The sequence below is a fragment of the Lolium rigidum genome, chromosome 4 (genome assembly GCF_022539505.1).
Source record: "Lolium rigidum isolate FL_2022 chromosome 4, APGP_CSIRO_Lrig_0.1, whole genome shotgun sequence".
Taxonomy (NCBI): Eukaryota; Viridiplantae; Streptophyta; class Magnoliopsida; order Poales; family Poaceae; genus Lolium; species Lolium rigidum.
Window position 1 is genome coordinate 149,659,790 of NC_061511.1, and position 19,299 is coordinate 149,679,088.

The 19,299-nt window shown below is 44.7% G+C and overlaps 1 protein-coding gene across 1 annotated transcript; it reads right to left on the reverse strand.

The window, feature by feature from the left end:
• Window positions 1–14,690: 14,690 nt before the first annotated feature.
• On the reverse strand, window positions 14,691–16,482 carry LOC124648595 (AAA-ATPase At2g46620-like). Its single transcript, XM_047188325.1, has one exon. It carries the CDS (start codon window positions 16,412–16,414, stop codon window positions 14,885–14,887), a length of 1,530 nt encoding a protein of 509 aa, XP_047044281.1. The 5' UTR covers window positions 16,415–16,482; the 3' UTR covers window positions 14,691–14,884.
• Between the last annotated feature and the right edge of the window lie 2,817 nt (window positions 16,483–19,299).

Here is a 19,299-nt window from a genome sequence, read left to right on the forward strand (position 1 = left end):
TATTGCGTGTAAATGATCCAGAACAAGAAGTATCCGGCAAGGTCTTGTCTTGAAAAGAAAGTCTTGCATAGAAATTATCAATAATAACATTACCGGGAAGCTCATGAATGGGGCATTTGAGCATTAAAGACTTCAATCTCCCCCAAGCTTGGGCAATACTCTCTCCATCATGAGGTCAGAAATTATATATGCGGTTCCGATCTTTGTGAATTTCACTTGGAGGATAAAATTTGGAATAAAATAAAGGCACAATGTCCTCCCAATTAAGAGAATCACCATTCTTCGAGCAATTTATACCAATGCGCCGCTTTACCGGACAGCGATATAGAGAATAGCTTCTTCCTAACTTCATTCATAGCAATACCTGCACATTTGAATAACCCGCATAATTCATGCAAAAATAGTAAATGATCACCGGGATGGACGGTTCCATCCCCTTCATAGCGGTTATCCATAACATGTTCAATAATTTTCATAGGTATTTTATATGGTATTACTTCCTCACCTGGCGCCTCATCCACTACCGTTGCAGTAGTAGTAGATTTCCCAAATAGAAATTGAAGAGAAGATCTCTCCATAATGACTTATAGCAGCAGGCAGAAATAAAATCAGCACAAACGGTAAAGGTTTTCCTTACCAATTCCACTTACCAATAGCGCTTCACTCCCCGGCAACGGCGCCAGAAAATAGTCTTGATGACCCACAAGTATAGGGGGTGTATCGTAGTATCTTCGATAAGTAAGAATGTCGATCCCAACGAGGAGCAGAAGGTGTTGACAAGCTGTTTTGATGAAGGATTCATCGTAAATGCTCACGAGACAAGTATTCGGGGGGTTTTGATGTAACGAGATGAATAAAGTACGAGTAAGTAAAATGCGAGAGAAATAATTGCAGCGAGTGGCCCAATCCTTTTTAGCACAAAGGACAAGCCGGTTTGTTTACTTATAATGACCAAACGTTCTCGAGGACACACGGGATTTTAGTCTAGTGCTTTCGCTACATACGAGTTGATTAATCTTCATTGTTTTGATAAGTGTTGTGTGGGTGAACCTATGCTAATGTACCGCCCTTCCTAGGACTAATACATACTTGTGATTATACCCCTTGCAAGCATCCGCAACTACAAGAAAGTAATTAAGATAAATCTAACCACGAGCCTTAAACTGCGAGATCCTGCGATCCCTCCTGCATCGATATACCAACGGGGGTTTAGGTTTCTGTCACTCCGGCAACCCCGCAATTGGCAAACGAGTACAAGATGCATTCTCCTAGGCCCATAAATGGTGAAGTGTCGTGTAGTCGACGTTCACACGACACCACTAGAAGAATAACACCACAACTTAAATATCATAACATTGAATATTACTCAACCATAGTTCACTACTAATATTTAGACTTCACCCATGTCCTCAAGAACTAAACGAACTACTCACGAGACATCATATGGAACATGATCAGAGGTGATATGATGATGAATAACAATCTGAACATAAACCTTGGTTCAATGGTTTCACTCAATAGCATCAATAACAAGTAGAAATCGGTACCGGGAGAGTTTCCCCTATCAAACAATCAAGATCAAACCCAAATTGCTACAGCGGTGACGATGTCCAGCGGTGGAGATGGCGGTGATGATGGTGGAGATGATGATGATGGTGATGGAGATGATGTCCAGCTCGATGGCGGTGACGATGGCGTCGATTTCCCCCTCCGGGAGGGAATTTCCCGGCGGATTCCTGCCCGCCGGAGAGCTCTTTTCTCTCTGGTGTTCTCCGCCCCGCAGAGGGGGCTGTAACCCTTCGTGAGGATTCCGCTGTGGCTTAGGTCTTCGGGACGAGGGGTTGCGCGAAGAAAAGGAGGGGAAAGAGGCCGAGGGGGCTCCACACCACATGGTGGCGCGGCCGGAGCCATGGGCCGCGCCACCCTATGGTGTGGGCCCACCTTGGGTCCACCGGCTCCCCCTTCCGGCTTCCTTCGTCATCCGGAAAAATAGGATTTTTGGTAAAACTTCCTTCCACGAGTTGATCTTCCGAAATATTGCATCCTGACGGTGCTTTTTCCAGCGAGAATCCCGGCTCCGGTGCTCGATCTCCAAATAATCATGAAACATGCAAAATAGATGAAATAACATAAGTATTGTGTCCCAATATGAAATATATCAATGAATAACAGCAAATTATGATATAAAATAGTGATGCAAATTGGACGTATCAGAGACCAGCATCATTTGTTTCCCAAACCCGCCCGCCCCCCTCCCGGGTGGCGGCGGAGGCTCCTCCTCCCCCACGCGCCCCACAGCCGCCGTCGTCGCCAGTTGCCCCTCCGCCGCTGCTGCTGCCGGCCGCGGCCCCGACCCCGACTCCCATGCGCCGGCCCCGGCCCGGCTCTGGCGGTGGTGGCGGCACCCCCTCCGTCGAATCGACGAGGGGGAGAAGAGGGTTTCCAAGGCGGCATTCCATGGGAGGTGATGATGCGCCGGTGGAGGAATTCGGGCGGCACAGCTACTTGGCCGGGACCTGAGGCTCTCCGTCGGTAGCCATGGAGGATTCGGTGGAGCGGTGGCAGCCTCCGCCCCCGGTAACGGTTCTGCGGTGGTACGCATGATCCGCGTTGTTGTCCTCTTCCCTGGTGATCCGGCAGGAGGGATTGGCGGCGTGGGGCTGCTCTTCCTTTGTTTTTGGTGGCGTTCCTCGGGTTTCTCGCATGCGAGGATGAAGATCTTCTGGAGGTCAGTTTGCTTTGACCTGGCTGAAGAGATGATATAATATCCCAGGTTTAGAGGCTACAAAATGAGAGAACATCAAAGTGTGCATTGCATTCATGCATATAAAATCCGGGAAATTTTCGCGTTTTCAAATAAAACTTGCCACAGTAACTGAAGTTTCACTTGACTTGGTGGAATTGAAGTAGATCATCAAGTCAAGCGCTATAAACTTCACTGTGATCTTTGCTAAAACCTTGTTTTGGGTAAAGATGGTTTGACCTAAGGGTTAGATCAAATAGGAATAGCTTTACAATCACAACACTTTAAGTGAGGATCAAATACCAAATCCTATAAAGGATTATTACATGGTATTGTTTACAACAACACATTCTTTAAGAATTAAACCCTAACTTATTAACACTTAAAAGTTAGCAACTACCTTTATGTGTAATTTAATTCACTTCTAAACTTATTATCAAATAAGGTAAACCAAAGGGTCTAAAGTGCATAAAAACCACACATTCTTATTTAAATCATAACTTATTAAATATATAGAATATGACAAAACTAAATTCGTTTACATTACGAATTATAGTTTAAACAATTTGAATAAAATTAACTATGAGTATTTTGAAACTCATATGATCATGCCTTGGTGAAATCCAACACCAACTATCCAAAATTGATGAATAACCTTCAACCTTGACCTTTTGGCCAATATTATAATATAAACTCAATCAAATATGATATAGTACCTCATCCACAATAATAAAACCATCCACAAGATTTTTGGTAACAAATGCCACTTGGCTATCCAAAGATAAATCATATGAGAAGATAATGATCATGCCACATAGGTTAAAAATATCTACATGACTTGCATCCCAAGTTTTGCCACCTCATGCTCAAAGGATTGATATGGATGAGGGCATGCCAACCAAGCACTTACTCATGAAACCAAAACAAGAGTCACCCATCTATGTGTCATGATACTAGAGCTTGCCCAAGCCTATAAAAGGAGCCACACCCTTCATCCATTTGATCATCTTATAGCATGATACAAGGAAACAAACACATAGAGCCACTCCATACATTATCTAAGATCAAGATGAAGAAGCTAGGAGGTGGAGGCATACCACAAGATGCAGGTTTATCAGATTTCCTGAAGAACAAGCTACAGAAGATTGCAAGGTAGAATTTCTAGGTAGACCATATATTTACAAGATCAGATCATCATATTTTGAGTAGAGCCCTAGGATGTGTCAAAGTATGGAGAAGTGAGAGAAGTGATAATATTAACCATAGCCATGTCCATACAAGAATACTAGAGTAGTACTAATCCTAGTTGTTCAAGTCAACATTTGATCTTAGAGGTGAGAACCCTATTCCAATAGCAATACGTTAGGAAACCAATTCCATAATCATCACAACTTGGTATTAATCATAAACCCTAAGAATCTAGGATGAGTGTGATGAGAGGAATAATAAAGAGAGATTAGTGAGGAATAAGTTGATCATGTCTAATGCATGACCATGCTTTGTATATATAGAACATAAGTTCAACTGATGTGATAAGAAGATAGCATCCATCACATGAAATGATCAGTACACCACTAGTAATAAACCTTAGACCATTCTCAATATTTTAAGGATAACAAGCAATGAATGACAACAAGACTTTGCTTATCCAAACACATGAAACAACCCTAGTATTGAATTGATCCAAGAATCATACCTATGGTGAGGAAGAGTAACTTTCGCCAATTAAGTATACCATAGCTTATGCCTATACCCAACCCTAGTTTGTGAATCACTTGGGATCATAAGTAGAACCCTACCACACCTCATGTCCACTTATGCTTCAATTAGTGAAACTTATGCACAACCCTAGATCTCTCAGCATTAGATCAACTCCACATAGAATGATGTTCCCTAATTTGTGTATCATAGATCACAAGTATAAACCCAAGCCATATATACCCTAAGTCTAAATGCCATTTAAGTGATTAGTGTAAGACTACTAGGAAACCCTACCTTTTATATCTTAGTGGCCAAATTTGCTAAGTACCATATAACTTAAGTATCCATTTTAGAGAGTGCATGACTTATAAGAATCACATGATATTTCTAAGAATTTCAAAATCAATGTGTTAAATAAATCATATTCATAACCTTAGAATAAACCAAACTAGATTCCAAAATTTAGACATAAGTTGGCACATGAAATCCTGCCATTCTTAAGTTCCAGTAATAAACCTTTGCCTAGTAAATCATTGCCATGAGCTACCAAATAAAACCCTAGCCATCACTAGGTTACTATTCAAACATGAACCAAATTATTGGAAAACTAAACTTTCATAATTATAAACCAATGTATATTATTAAACATATATAAAGATTTGGTTAAGACTCACAAGAATACCAATTTAATCAAACATTAAATATTTGTTTTGAGCAATAAAATGAGATAGTAATCATTATTATCAAATCCTATTAAGATTCAAATAGTTAGAAATCTGCAAGCAAAAAAATTTGAATTTGAATTCAAACCAACAAACATAAATAAAAAGAAAATAGAAAATAGAAAAAGGAGAGGAAACCTTACCCTGTCAGGCTGAGCCCAGCACCGCAGCAGCCCACACAAGCCCATGTGAGAAGCCCAGCACGAGCAGAAGCAGCCCAGCTAACGTACCGCTTCATGTTCAAAACACGAGGAAGAAAAGCCTCTTCTTCCTCTCGTCCGAGCTCGACACGACGGAGAGCCACGTCCTAGCCGCCGTCGTGGATATTTGTGGATGCCAAGACCACACCAGAGCTTCGTCCTATTTGTGTCGCATTCGTCTTATCCGAATCACGCTAAGATTCACGCCCAAGAACACCTCGCCATCGTCAACCCATCCGGGCCACTACCACCGGTGAAAAGACGAGGCAAGCTTCGCCGAGCTCTATAAATACTGTTGGGAGATCCGCCTGGAAACCCTAGTTCTTCTCAACCTCTCCATTTCCTCTCTAACCCTTCCAAACTCTCCCAATCATCAACAGTCTGTCCCCGGTGACCACCATGGCGCCGTCGACTGAGCCACCGGAGCTCGTAGTTTGGTCGAGGAGGAGCGCTCGTCGAGAAGGACATCTGGGCGCAAGCAATCATCTAGGGGAGCCCAGTGCAACGCAAATTTTGGCGTTCCCTTCTTCAGTACCTTGCCGCAATCTGTGATTTCCCGGCCATCTCCGTCGATGATCCACATCGCTGACCACACCATCGTCCTCAGGGTATGATCCGCGTCGATAGACCTTACTCTCGCTTCCTAGGACCATCTGCAACTTCGATGTCTTCATTTTTGAATAAACCTTATATGACCAACTAGTAGCCCCTCATGGTGCTAATGCTTCACTAAATCTTGCAAGCCTTAGATGTTTATGAACTCAACTAAGTAAGGTTCTTCTAATACTATTTGAAAGACTCAATTACACATAATAATGAACCCTAATTCACTTGTTAATTGCATGTACCCAACTTAGCTCATAGCTTAGTAAAACCATTGGAATCAACGTCCAGCATCATACCCTAGTAGAACCATAGTGATCAACCATAATCCCAATATTGGATAACAATTCACTTTACATGCTCTTATTCAACTAAACCCTACTTGGGGTATAATAAATCACCTAGTTTAGAAAACCATTATTGATCACTTAGTGAAGCAAATGATAAGGTATAGTAAACCCTAATGTTTAATCAAGTTATCACCTTGATAAGCATCTTTTGATATGATACCCATAATCAACCATAGTAATAAACCTGCCAATACTTGCTGCATATAGACCCATTCTACCTAAGAACCAACTAGTCCCTACTAATGAACTAAATGAATCCAATAATAAACCCTAGAAGCACATAGCTCCTATTTGTAGTAGCCCTTGTTCTTTATTAAACATGTTCTTCAAAAGTTATTCTTTTGAAGTAAATTCCAAGCAAACCATAGAAGCAAATAGATCTTTCTTGAAATACTTATTATTTCTTAATTAACATGTTCTTCAAAAGTTATTCTTTTGAAGTATAATATATGTAATCATCAACCATGCACCATAGAACTTAAAATTGACAACTGTTCTTTGCATATTATTCAACTATAATTCCTTTATGTGTATGCTTGTTATGATGCATTATATCACTTGTTTATGTTATTTATATCACCAAACCCTAATAAGAACCTTGTTTGAGAACCATCCTAAAAGTACAACACACCCTAAAGAAATCTTTACAACTCACGCAATCCTAAATCAACGGGGTAAGGTTACGCTCGGGGCGATTGCATCTCATACTATGCATTATAGCATTTTTGCCAGTTCTTTAAACATTCTCCTTACGAGACGATGATGGTATTTCAGAATTTTGAGTTATCATGTAATGAAGCTTTTGTCTGCATAATCTTGCAGTCAAAGGCAAGTTCATCGCTTGCTCATGTCATTTGATTATTTTTATCAAACTATATGCAAAGTATTATACTTATCACGCTTTCATTAAAAAGCAAAATATTACTTTACAATTATGAATATGACTATGTGGTAGGCAATGGAATCATGGTATGTGTTGATTGGTGGAGGTTCCATTGCAAGGGTTCTATTCATCTAGGACTAATCACCAATGCCGTCTAGTGATTGTAGCGCCGTACATATCGCGTTAACCATAGGATCGATAATGGCTCTGGGGAAGTCAGATGTATCTTTTTCCTCTCGCATATCAACGGATCAGTAATAATGGTTGCCTGGATCGGTCTATCTATTTGGTAAAGGTGAGGACAGTGGTCCGTAACGGTCTACCATTAGATATAGGAGAGGGCAGACTTATTAAAGGTCTATCATGGATTGTAAGGATTGTTTGGGTTGGTCTATCCATGGTGTACATGACATGGCATGTAAATTGTTCGGATCGGTCTACCTTAATTGTAAAGGGGAGAACAAATGCCTACGTTGGTCTACCTATAGATATAAGATAGGATAGACTTACAAAAGGGTGGGTATGCGGGGTCGCGGAGAAGGCAGTATTTGACTTGGTTCTTATACTCGGCCTCACACCAAGGAAGTGTGGACAAGCTCATGACTTGGTTGGCAACAAGGATAAGTTCTCTTATGGGAAAAGTAACGCACCTCTGTAGAGTGTATCAAATTGTGGCTTGTCACTCCCTGTTCCGGGAAGGGAACTACGAACGCGGCAGGAAAGGAACTCCATGAAGTTCTAGTCAACCTGTGAAGACTGACGGGCATAGTTTTCAGAATAAAATAAACCTTTTGAAGAAATGATTACGAAAACTTGCATTCGCCTATGACTTTCTAGTCTGTGGCTGTAGCTAGTGCATGATACACCTATTTCCTATAATGAACTTGCTGAGTACGCTCGTACTCATTCCCTCCCATTTGAACCCCCTTCTTAGATCAAAGTCACCGAAGGAGGAACTGCCGTGGAACTCGAAGACAAAGGAGTCAACCAACAAGATGGAGAACTCAATCAATAAAGTCAATGGAGTCAACTTCTGCATCAGTTAAAGTGGAAAACCTAGGCTAGTAATAGAATGGAACTATTTCCCTAATCCTAGCACCTAAGTAGGTAGAATTCTATAGCAAGCCAAGTATCTCTAGAGCTAGAATTAGCAATAAGTTAGGCTACGAGTCGTGCTTCTGCTTTATTTGAAGTTTTACCTCACTGTAAAGTAAGAGGCTGTGTTGATCTTCTGTAAACAGTTTGTGTATCCTTCTATAGACATGCCTTGGACTCGCATATGTTCCTGTTGTACCACTCTGAGGGATGTAATACGAGTGGAACGGTGTTTCACTTGTGTTATGTCAACGACTTGCGTACTACACCATGCAGTGGTATGCAGGGTCACCGCAGATGAGTTCCGGAAAGCTCCGCTGGCGAATGGAACAGTGCATCTTTTGCCTGGAGTTTGCTGGATCGAGTGGTATTCGGTCGTGCGCACCCATGTTTTTATTCCGACCGTTTGGTTCCAAAGGGAGCGACGCGAATCTCTATTCTGTGTTGACATCAGGTGACCTTTTGATCCATGGTGAAGTCAGAAGAATATCATGAAAGCCGGATTGGTGAACTGGCTAAATGAGGTTTGAGTCTCCGTGATGCTGAGGGATCTGCTTGGCGTTCCAGGCTCCGCAGCAGTGTATGCATGTGGGGACAGAAGCACAGGGGAAGTTCAGGGTGTTACCTCTCAGGGTGAAAACCCAAAGGTCTGGCCTTAACTGGTTGTGCCTGGCAATAACCTTGTTGGAGGCATTGTTTTGAGAGTGGGGGCTATCTTCAGGATGAAAACCTAAGATCTTTGGTTGGGCGACGACGGCGCTGGTGCACTGTTCCCTTCTTGGAGGCGTCGGTTTTGGAGAGTCTGTACTTCGGATGTTGTCACGGTGGTGGTTGTATTGCTCTGTAGCGGGACTTTTATTTCTTACTTTTCTTTACTTGGCTGTGAGCATCTGTACTTCCACTAGGGTGGGACGTTGTTGCAAAGGCTGGATGTAATTAGTATTGTTGATATTAATATATTTCCTTTATCTAAATAATTTTTTTCCCAAACCCGTTTGAACAGGGAACAAGGAAGCAGCAAAATGTTGATCAGCTAAACCAAAAGTCCAAACACCCCAGTAAAACGTGCCGTCAAAAATCAATCACGCTGTCCGGCCTCTTTGACAACCAGAAGCATGCATGAGCCGACCACGGACTTGGATCGAGTTTCGACAGGAGCTAGGCTGTGTCTCCTCATCATGTCAAAGGTTCTCCGAAAGTCCAGCATCGGAAGTCTTGTGCTGCTAGCTCTTCGTGTAAGATAATCCCTACGATTCCTTGCGTTTTACGGCATAGACATGATGCCGGCTTCCACACGACGACTCCGATTAGCCTGCCGTGCCGCCGATCCCCAGCTGCCCCGGAATTATACTCTTTCCCTACTACTGGAGGCAGACAGCGTCGAGTTAATCGTTCAGTATTGACTTTCAGCTAGTGGTAATTGATCTTAGGATTAGGATAATGTTCAGACATTTTCTGCATTAGGTTTTCATAATACTGACTTTTCAGGGTGGTGTTTGTTTGTATCTTGCTTCGTCTCCCAGGGTTTAAGATCGTGACGTGCATGTGGATTTATAACTCCGATCATGCGGTGCGCCGCTGGATGGTGTCCAACTGGCGAATTGTGCGTGCACCCTGTGAGGCTGTCCGCCGTTTGCCAACCTAGGCACAGTTCATCGGACAGAGATACTCCTGCCAGGAGCAAAAGGAGCTGGAACAACACGAGAACACCTGTGGCCTCTGCAGCGGGCGGCTGGTCCTAAACTCCACACAACTAGAGCTAGCTGTGCGCTGCAGCATAAATCCTGTGAATGAAATCAAGGAATAAAATTATGTATTGCCTTTTTTTGCGAATAAATTGCTACATTATTATACACTAGTTGCTGCGGCGCAATAGAAAACCGATAAAAGCAACACGGCCGTGCCAAACGCAATCATCGAAATCCCGCGGTTCGCGAGACGGGCGGCCCGTCCCAATCATCACCAGATGCTAAATCGGCCGTTGTTTATACCACTCACTCCAAACATAGGCCTCGTTTGATTAAAATGAATGGAATAGAAATTTTATACTTCCTCCGATTCAAAATTACTTCCTCCGATTCAAAATTATTGCTCAATTTAAGAAATTCTTTTTAATCAGAGGGAGTAGAATTTTCACCATTTAATTTTTTTCTGCGTTGCTTGTTTCATTTATAGGATTGGAATCCTTAGCAATGCATAAAAAAATCTTATAGAACTACATTACAACATGTTTCGGAGGAAAGTTTCCGTTCACTCAAACATCATGTTACAATTTTTCTCTATTTTCCTTGTGAGTTAAACGCTACTTGAAGTCTTGAAGAAATATCCTTCAGGTTTCAAATCCTAAAGGATTCAACTGGTCATGAAATTCTAATCCTGCATTTTTCCTAATTCTATGTTCTAAGAATAATTTGAGATGATGGACTTGCTCCAAGGTGAAAATCTAAGGTCTGACTTAAATTGGTTGTGCCTCGCAATGGCCATGTTGAAGGCATTGTGTTGAGAGCACGAACTCCAGGTGTTGTCTTGGAGGTTGTTTGTATTGCAACTACAAGGTTTTTTTATTACCATGGCGCGATCTTTTGTTTCTTCTTATTCTTCCCTTTTGTAGTGGGGTTGTGTGCATCTGTAATGAGTTTAAAAAATTTGTAACATAGCGGGATCTTTTGTATCTTCTTTTTTATTCACACTCAGTCAGGAGGCGAACGTGATGGTCGGCGAGTTGTAGATTCACTCCATCAATAAGGCCTAGCTATATGTTGGTTCTCTGTGTTTGCTTCTACACGGAAGAGACATCGCGACTCAGCTCTTTCTGGTCAGTCGTGGGAGAGGGGTGGGGGATGAGCGATGAGATGTGGAGGTGATCATCGGAGTTGGCGCATGCACCCTCGGCGGTAGTTCCCAGACGACGACACATGTTCGATACTGCTACCTTCAGCCATGAGGATGGCCCTGCTGCGCTCGAGCCTGATGCCTCCTAGAGCATGCTCTTCCTCCAACGGAGGATCTTCGTTGGCTTCGGCGGGGTTGTGCATGTTCGATCCTCCCCATGTGGCCAAGGCAATATGGCCATGTCTGGAGGGCGATCTTCATCGGTGGCATTCTAGGACTTGATCGTGTTTCTACGAATCCTTTTAGAGTGCTCAATGAAAAAAAAACTGGAGCATACTGTAATTTCCTTTTTCTTTGGGGTCCTTTCTATAGAAGTTCGTACACCGTCGTTATAATTCAGATTATCCGTTCCAAAGGAAAACGACGGGACTTCTAACACGTGTGAACTTCCGAGGAAACTGTGCAACTCTCGCATGAACCACCACCTGAGCTAGAAACAGAATTCCAGTGTTGCGGCGGAGTAGATAAAGCTCGAGACAAGCACCAGCGTAACGCGACGCCTGAAAGCAGCCAGATGTCGAAGTTGCAACAACACTCAAACTATACTCAAATCACAGTGGACGATTTGGTTGTACCCTGCCTGCACTTGTTTTTGTTAATGTAGTCAATCATGGGGAGTACAGTCCATAAAACAAAACCCAGCGGCCCCTTGGCAGGCACACAGCTGCTAACGTGATCTCCGGCGGGTGCCTCGGGGGAGCCGCCGGCCGGCCGGAATGCCGGCGAGGGCCGGGGACCATCGACGGTGGTCCGGTCGTCCTGACTACTTAGCGCTAAAGCCGGGATTGATGGCAAGGGTTGGTGCACTGATGCATAGTGCAAAACCGCGCTGGGCATATCTGTTAGTAGTTAATTGGTGCTAAGCAAGCTGAGAGTATGATTGAGCATTGTTTAGCATTCTCTTACCTGAAATTGAGCAAGCTTTAGTAAGATCTGGAAGCTGACTGTTCAACACTTATTTTTGGAGATTCTGCCGGATGGAAGGCTGGCAGTGGAATCTCGGCGTCGATTGAAATGCCACATGTGGACAGAGGAACTATGAAATTCAGGGTGGCAATTGTACCTTCTCTAGCTAATGAAACCAAAATACCGATATAATAAAAGAGATTAGGTAATACATTTATACTTGAACAGGCAATCTACCAGGCTACCACTTCATGGCTTATGCAACTTTAAGGCCAGGCTACCAGGTTACTACCAATACCAATATAACAACAATATAAATCATATTTATTACTGTTTCAACAATACACGATACACCAATAATCTAAATTACAATAATTATTTAAATATGATAATTACACAAATAAATGGATTGTCCAAAATGCAAAGACTAGTTCAAAACACACATTACAAAAATAGAAAATGAAATAAATAAAATTGGAGACCAGCGGCCATATAGCTGCCAGATGCTCAACAAGATCATCATGGACTTGGGTATGTGTCTCCATCTCTTCAATCTGCCGGTATGTATGACAAAATGTTTGGATCCAATCCTGTTTCTGCTAGGTTTCACATGGCAACTAACATTGTCAAAATCGAAGGGAGCTCCACACCCCTCTCATTTTCGATGATCATATTGTGTAGAATCACACAAAAAGTCCTGATCCTATGAAGGGTTTCTTATCCCAAAAACCAGCAAAACCTCAACGATTACAAACCTAGCTTGCTACACACCAAAAGGCTATTTCTATGTCTTCCTGATATGCTTCTTGGCACTTCGCAAAGTGAGCTTGCCTTTTTCTAGTGGGAGTTGTTATGGTCTTCACAAATATTGACCATGATCATGGATCTCGTCGGCTAGATAGTACCTCCATGGTATAGTCATGACCATTAACGGTGTAGTTGCAAGCCAGAGCATCTCCAATAGCAAGCCTAGCGAATAGATGATATACCTAAAAAATATTGGTGTCTTAGATATATGGAGAACCTAAAAGAAGCAATGCCAAATCAGTAGGCCCTCTAAGGCCACTACTTCAAGAACAATTGTTGGATCACCATGATAACAAGTGAATTGGGTGTGCCATATTGTCGGGGAATTCTTCCCCCTACAGTGTGTATAAGCGATGTTTCCAAGCATACCCAGCCTCCCCTTGCTCCATTCATCACCATGAGCCTCTTCGAGTCCTCCTCATTGGGAGCTCGGAGGTACATATCTCCGAACACACATACCAATGTCTTCTAAGAGCCTCACACACTTGAGTGTAGTATCTTCACCAATGCATAGACGCCGATAGTGGACCCCGTCCACTTTTTCTTCTTATTGTCCCCGTCATTGAGGTTCTTCACGGCGAACATCAAGAGGATGTCCTCAACAACGTCATTATCCTCAAGCAGATCATCTCAATCAGAATCATTCGAGAATGTGGAATCCTCGTAACAAAACCCCATTGACTCACTCCTTGGATAAGTCCACGATGAACTCCTCTATATTTGTATGAAATTCATGTGTTATTGTAACTATTTTCTCCATATTTTTAACCGTGAAAGTAAAAAAAAACAGAAAAAACGTACCTATGGCCTCAAATCGAGCGTACAACAGAATCGTTGGTCGACCGGCCTCAAATCTTTTGCAGCAGTGGTGGCGGGTTCAGTGGCGCCGTCCTGGGAAGGTGTCAGAGGTAGGTTGCGCATCCCAGAACTGCCGGTCAAGGAAATTCCGATCTGGTCAACGTCTCCCACGGTGCTCCGCAATTGGTCCATGGCTGGTGGTCGGGAGACGTGCCATGACCTCTACGAGTGAGGAGAACTTCTCGGCAACGTGGTGTCGCCGGGTGACTCAAATCTAGGACGGGAGGTGGCGGCAGCGGCGCAAGGGTTTCTAAGTGTGCTTGAGCTAAAATTTTAGGGGCACATCTTTTTCCCAGCGACTTGGGAAGCGGCAAATATGGCCCCACAAACCGGGTTTATAATGTACGGAGAGGTGGATATGGGGAAAACTGCAAAACCTTTTCCCATGTCAGGCCGATTATGCAGTATCTAAGTGATCGTTTTTCGTTCAAAACCGTGGTTATTATGTGGAGACATCTAATACCGTAAATCTACGATTTGTACTTACATAATTAAGCATGTGTGACGGCTAGACAGTAGTCTTTTATGTACATCTTCTTCTTTGAAATATTTTTCTTGAGTGCACAACTTGTGCGACCGAAAGTATGATTGAGCACTGTTTACCATCCTCTTACCTGAAGTTGAGCAACTTTTGGTAAACTCAGGAAGCTGAATGTGGTCCTTTTTTTTTCCGGAGATTCTACCGGGTGGAATATTGGCAATGGAATCTCACCTTCGATTCAAATCCCCATATGTGGACAGAGGGACCGGGAAATCTAGGGTGGGCAGCCTGCCAAGCTACCACTTCATGGCATATATGCAGCTGAGGTCAGGCTTGGAGCAAAAACCTGTGGTGGAACTCTCCAAGATTTTATACAGATTTTCCTCCAAACTCTGAAACTAGTGGTACATCCGTGGCTTGTCCTGGTATAATTAAGCATGTGTAGGTAGTATGTACAACTTGTTCTTTCAAATATTTTTGATGAGTGCACAACTTGTGCCATCCTTTGCAATTTGCTTTACTAGCTAGACTACAATGTACAACCCCCAAATTACAATTGAGAAACCAAAAAAGGTACACTTAAAAGTTAAGAGATCACGATCAAGTGTGATGGACGACGGAGAAGCGAAACCAAATAAATTAATCACCGGTCCTTCTCGGTGGCGCTGGCGTCGCTCACCCGCCTGTGCGGCGAGCCCGCCGTGTCGTCGACCGGCACGACGCCGCCCTCCTTGCGGCTCCTGATCTTGATGAGGCCGTAGAGCTTCTTGAACTCTCGCATGGGCGTCTCCTTCCCGAACCCTCCCGGCGACAGGCTCGCCGCGTTGGACTCGGACGCCGCCGCGTTGGGCTCGTCGAGGTGGCCGGATAATCTTGAGCTGAGCCTGGGCGGGCGCGCCGCGGCGGCGGAGCTGGTTCTGGCAGGCGGCGCCGCGACGTGCTGCAGCGCGCTGATGACGGTGCGGAGGGCGCGGCTCGGGGAGGCGCGGTTGGCGAGCATGATCTCGCCGAGCTCGGCGGGGCTGAGGCGCGCGCCGGCGTGGAAGCCCTCCTCGACCTGCGGGTAGAGCTTGTGGTCCTTGAGGCCGAGGTAGTTGCTGGCGAGCGCCTTGAAGCCCTGGAAGTCGCAGAGGGTGAAGTGGATGTGCACGTCCAGCCGGCCCGGGCGCAGCACGGCCGGGTCCACGCCGTCCTTGCCGCCGCTCATGGTGAAGACCATCACGCGCTCCTCGCCGCAGCAGGAGGAGAGCCCGTCCATGAAGCCCAGCACCCTGGCGGCCCTGGCGGCGGAGGTCTCCCCGTCGCCGCCGCGGAGGTAGCGGTCGAGGTCCTCGACGAGGATGAGCGAGCGCGGGGCGGTGTCGAGGAGCATGGCGCGGAGGTCGTCGTCGGTGCCGGCGCGGGAGAGGTCGACGTCGTAGACGTCGTAGCCGAGGAACCTGGCCATGGCGGCGGCGAAGGTGGACTTGCCGGTGCCGTGCGGGCCGTAGAGCAGGTAGCTCCGGCGCCAGACGCGGCCGAGGCGGTGGTAGTACGCGCGGCCCTTGAGGAAGGTCTCGAGGTCGGCGCGGACGCGGGCCTTGAGGTCCGGGTCCATGGCCACCGTGTCGAGCGTGGCCGGGTGGGTGAAGGGCGCGGACGCCCAGCGCGGTGCGGCGCCGTCGGAGCCGCCGGCGTTGGCGTAGAGGCGGAGCTCGCGGCGGCGCAGGTCCATCTCGTCGGCGACGGACTCGACGTGCTGCAGGTATGGCCGCAGCACGCGGGTGCGGTCGTGGCGGCGCACGCGCAGGACGAGGCGGTCGGCGCCGGCGTTGGTCCAGGCGAGGCGCGCGCCGAGGAAGGCGTCGTGCGCGGTGTGGCCGGGGCCGAGCTGCAGCGAGAAGTCGTTGGTCTTGGTCGGGGAGGAGAGCACGCAGGCGGCGTCCGCGTCCTCCAGCGAGGGCAGCGACGACACGTAGGCCGCCGCCTTGCGGAAGAGCGGGTTCTCGGCCGCGTCGCCGGCGGCGACGAGCCGCGGCACGTCGTAGTACTGGTACGCCTGGGCCCACTCGTCGGCCCAGCGCCACAGCCGGCGCGCCGCGTGCGCCGCCGACTTGTAGGAGAGCACCGCCCGCAGCGCGACCGCGGCCAGGGCGGCGTAGGCCAGGACGCCGACGACGTCCGGCAGCGGCATGGCGCGCGGCTGACCCCACGAGGAGGAGTCGCGCGCACGGTTGCGCGGTTTGATTCGGTCGCGTCGGTTGGTTTGTTTCGGGCAGAGAGAGGAAGAGAGAGAGAGAGATTGGGAAGGTAGGTTGGCGTGGGGTTTTAAGTAGAGAGCGTGGTTGGGTTGGGGATTATGGTCGGGATTGGCGCGGGTCAAAGAAAGAAAGAAAGGCAGAGGGGTACACGGGAGGAGAAGGCGCTGCTGCTGCTTGCGTAGGCGTAGCGGAGACGAATTTCTCTTTTTTCTGAATTTCATATGGCCTCCTTTTTGTGGTGGTTTGAAACTGTTTGGACTCGTCGCGTTATCTCCTCCGTTTTTTGTTTCTTGATTGAGATGAGATTTCTGGTGTAATTGGTGTGGTTGAGGTGATTGGAACAGGTGCGTGGTTCACAAATTCCTACATTATTACCACACATTGATTGTAGCAGTTGATGTGCTTGAATCTCTGATATTTTGTACTGTACTATCTGCTTCTGTAAACGTCTCTCCTCGGAACTTGGGGCATCTTCGGTGAGGCCAAGTGGCCAACGTAAATCTTCGCCAAAGTAAGTCACACCATGAAATGTCTATAGTAGTATCATACTGTCATGCATACAATATTAATGTATGATACTATTTTCATGATGCTTAGTATCACCCATAGTAATATTATAGAGTAATTATATTTATTAATTTGTAGGATATTAATAAAAAATTGTGCACAAAATTTAGTTGATTTTTTTTAGTTCTACGTGCTATGATACAGTATCTACATATGATACTGTTATTATCTCTTCCATCATTAATTGACGTGACCCATCAGGTTATTTTTCATGCATGCAGTGCATGATAATAGCTATGATAATCCACTGTAGGTAGTCTAAGGCCTTTCACAATGAACTGGTTCTTAGCATATTATCCTAGGTAAGATACACCACTACTTCAATGCATTGTTTCTTAATTGTTATATCTACATTTACTAACATTTGGTATATGTATGAATGTGATTGAGCTAGGATTGTATTTTTGCCCATGGTTCTGTGCAAATGTTGTTTTTTTAGCTAAGATACAACACTACTATCTTTTTTCATTAACTATAATGCCACATAGATATTTTGGATATGATCACACGCTAAAAGCACCCACTGTGAAAGGTTTAAGGTCATCTCTAACACGAAGACGTTTTTGGTTGACGTGTCTGCTTAGGTAATTAATCACAGATCAAAACCATCATCTAATACGTTGGAGATAGCCTAAACGGATCGAGTCGGTTCAAACCTGTCCGTTGCATAACCCAAGGATCACTAGTAGAGAACGGGCCTATAACACTGGTTCGTAACTAGTTTTTTTACATCTGTTGTGCAATCGGTGCAAAGCAATTGGCACTAAAGACTCCCTCCTTTAGCACCGGTTAACACATGGCGGCGTCCAAGCGCCCGGGTGGGAGGACCTTTAGGGTCTGCAAACAGGAACAGGTGCTAAAAGGTCTGCCACGGTAGGAAAATGCTGCAAAACGCTATCGCGACAGAAACCGCAATCGGTGCCATTTTTATCCATTTTTTTCTAATTATTTCCACTCCCATTTTTCTATTTTTGTTCTTCAGAATTTATATTATTTTAGTTATTTGACAAATTTAGCCTCTAACTGCACTTAATATCTAGTCAAATTACTTACACGTGGTTAAACTTTTCGCTTGATCACCCATCCTTCCACTACTCGAGCACTAGCACGCTTAACTTTCGAGTTCCTTCCCATCCCACTTCTAAGTGCTTCGCGCGCATGTTATTGATACTATCATACTAGTATCATATCAATCCTATTAACATGTTGGCCACAATATCACAATTCTTTATTGTTTGAATTCCAAATAATTATTTTGATAAATAAAGTAATGGTGTAATAATAATGTGGAATAAATAAATAAACAATATTGTTTTTGCAAAACCTAAAACCTGAAAATTTGGAAATCTAAAAATTGGCTAATTATGATTAAGTAACAGTAATCTTTATCCAGGAAGGAATTATTAATTTTAAATTTTTAAAAATAAAAAATATATAAAATCCTGAATTTCTTACAAAAACTAAAATCTTCCTCCTTTTATATTTCCATTTGGAATTTCGAGAATCTAAAAATTGGCTAAACGAGTAATCCCTGGTGAATTTAGATGTAAATTTCTCCCACGATCATTTTAATATATTATACATTTGTTTCGATGTCGTATGTAAAAGTTGATGCCATTTTACCTTTTTCTAAACTTTTTTTTGCAATAAAGCCGAAATTCAAATATGTTAATTTCCCATAATAGTAGGTTGCGCAGCATACAGGAATCTCAAAAGATTTATTTTTTCAATTTTCTATCATTTTTTTTTGTATTTTACAAAGCTAAAAAAAAGCGATCCGGTTCGTGCCATGAACCTGTGCTCTTTGCCACCGGTTTGTGGCACGAACCGGTGCTAAAGGTCTCGCACGAACCGGCGCTAAAGCCCTACGGGTTCCCTGCAACGCTTGGCCGCTCGAACCGATGCTAATGCACCCTTTAGTTTGGGTTCGTAGCCTAACCGGTGCTAAAGCTTTGGGCTGCTCCAAACATAAGCCTTGTTTTCTACTAGTGGATGCAAGCTAAACGGAGGGAGCGTGGATTAGTTTGTGACAACCCATTCTTAGCCTATATTTGGGATGCAAATGCGGCGATGCAGACAACGTCCCTCCTTGTCCCCCTCTTGTCCTCCCGGGTCCTTCCATCAGTTACATATAAACAACTCCCATCCCGTTGGAATCGCCCCTCTCCCTCTACGTCGCGACATCGCCGCAACGTCGTTGCCTATGTCATTCCTTGACACTTTTGGAGCCACCCGCCTCGGCATTGTTTGT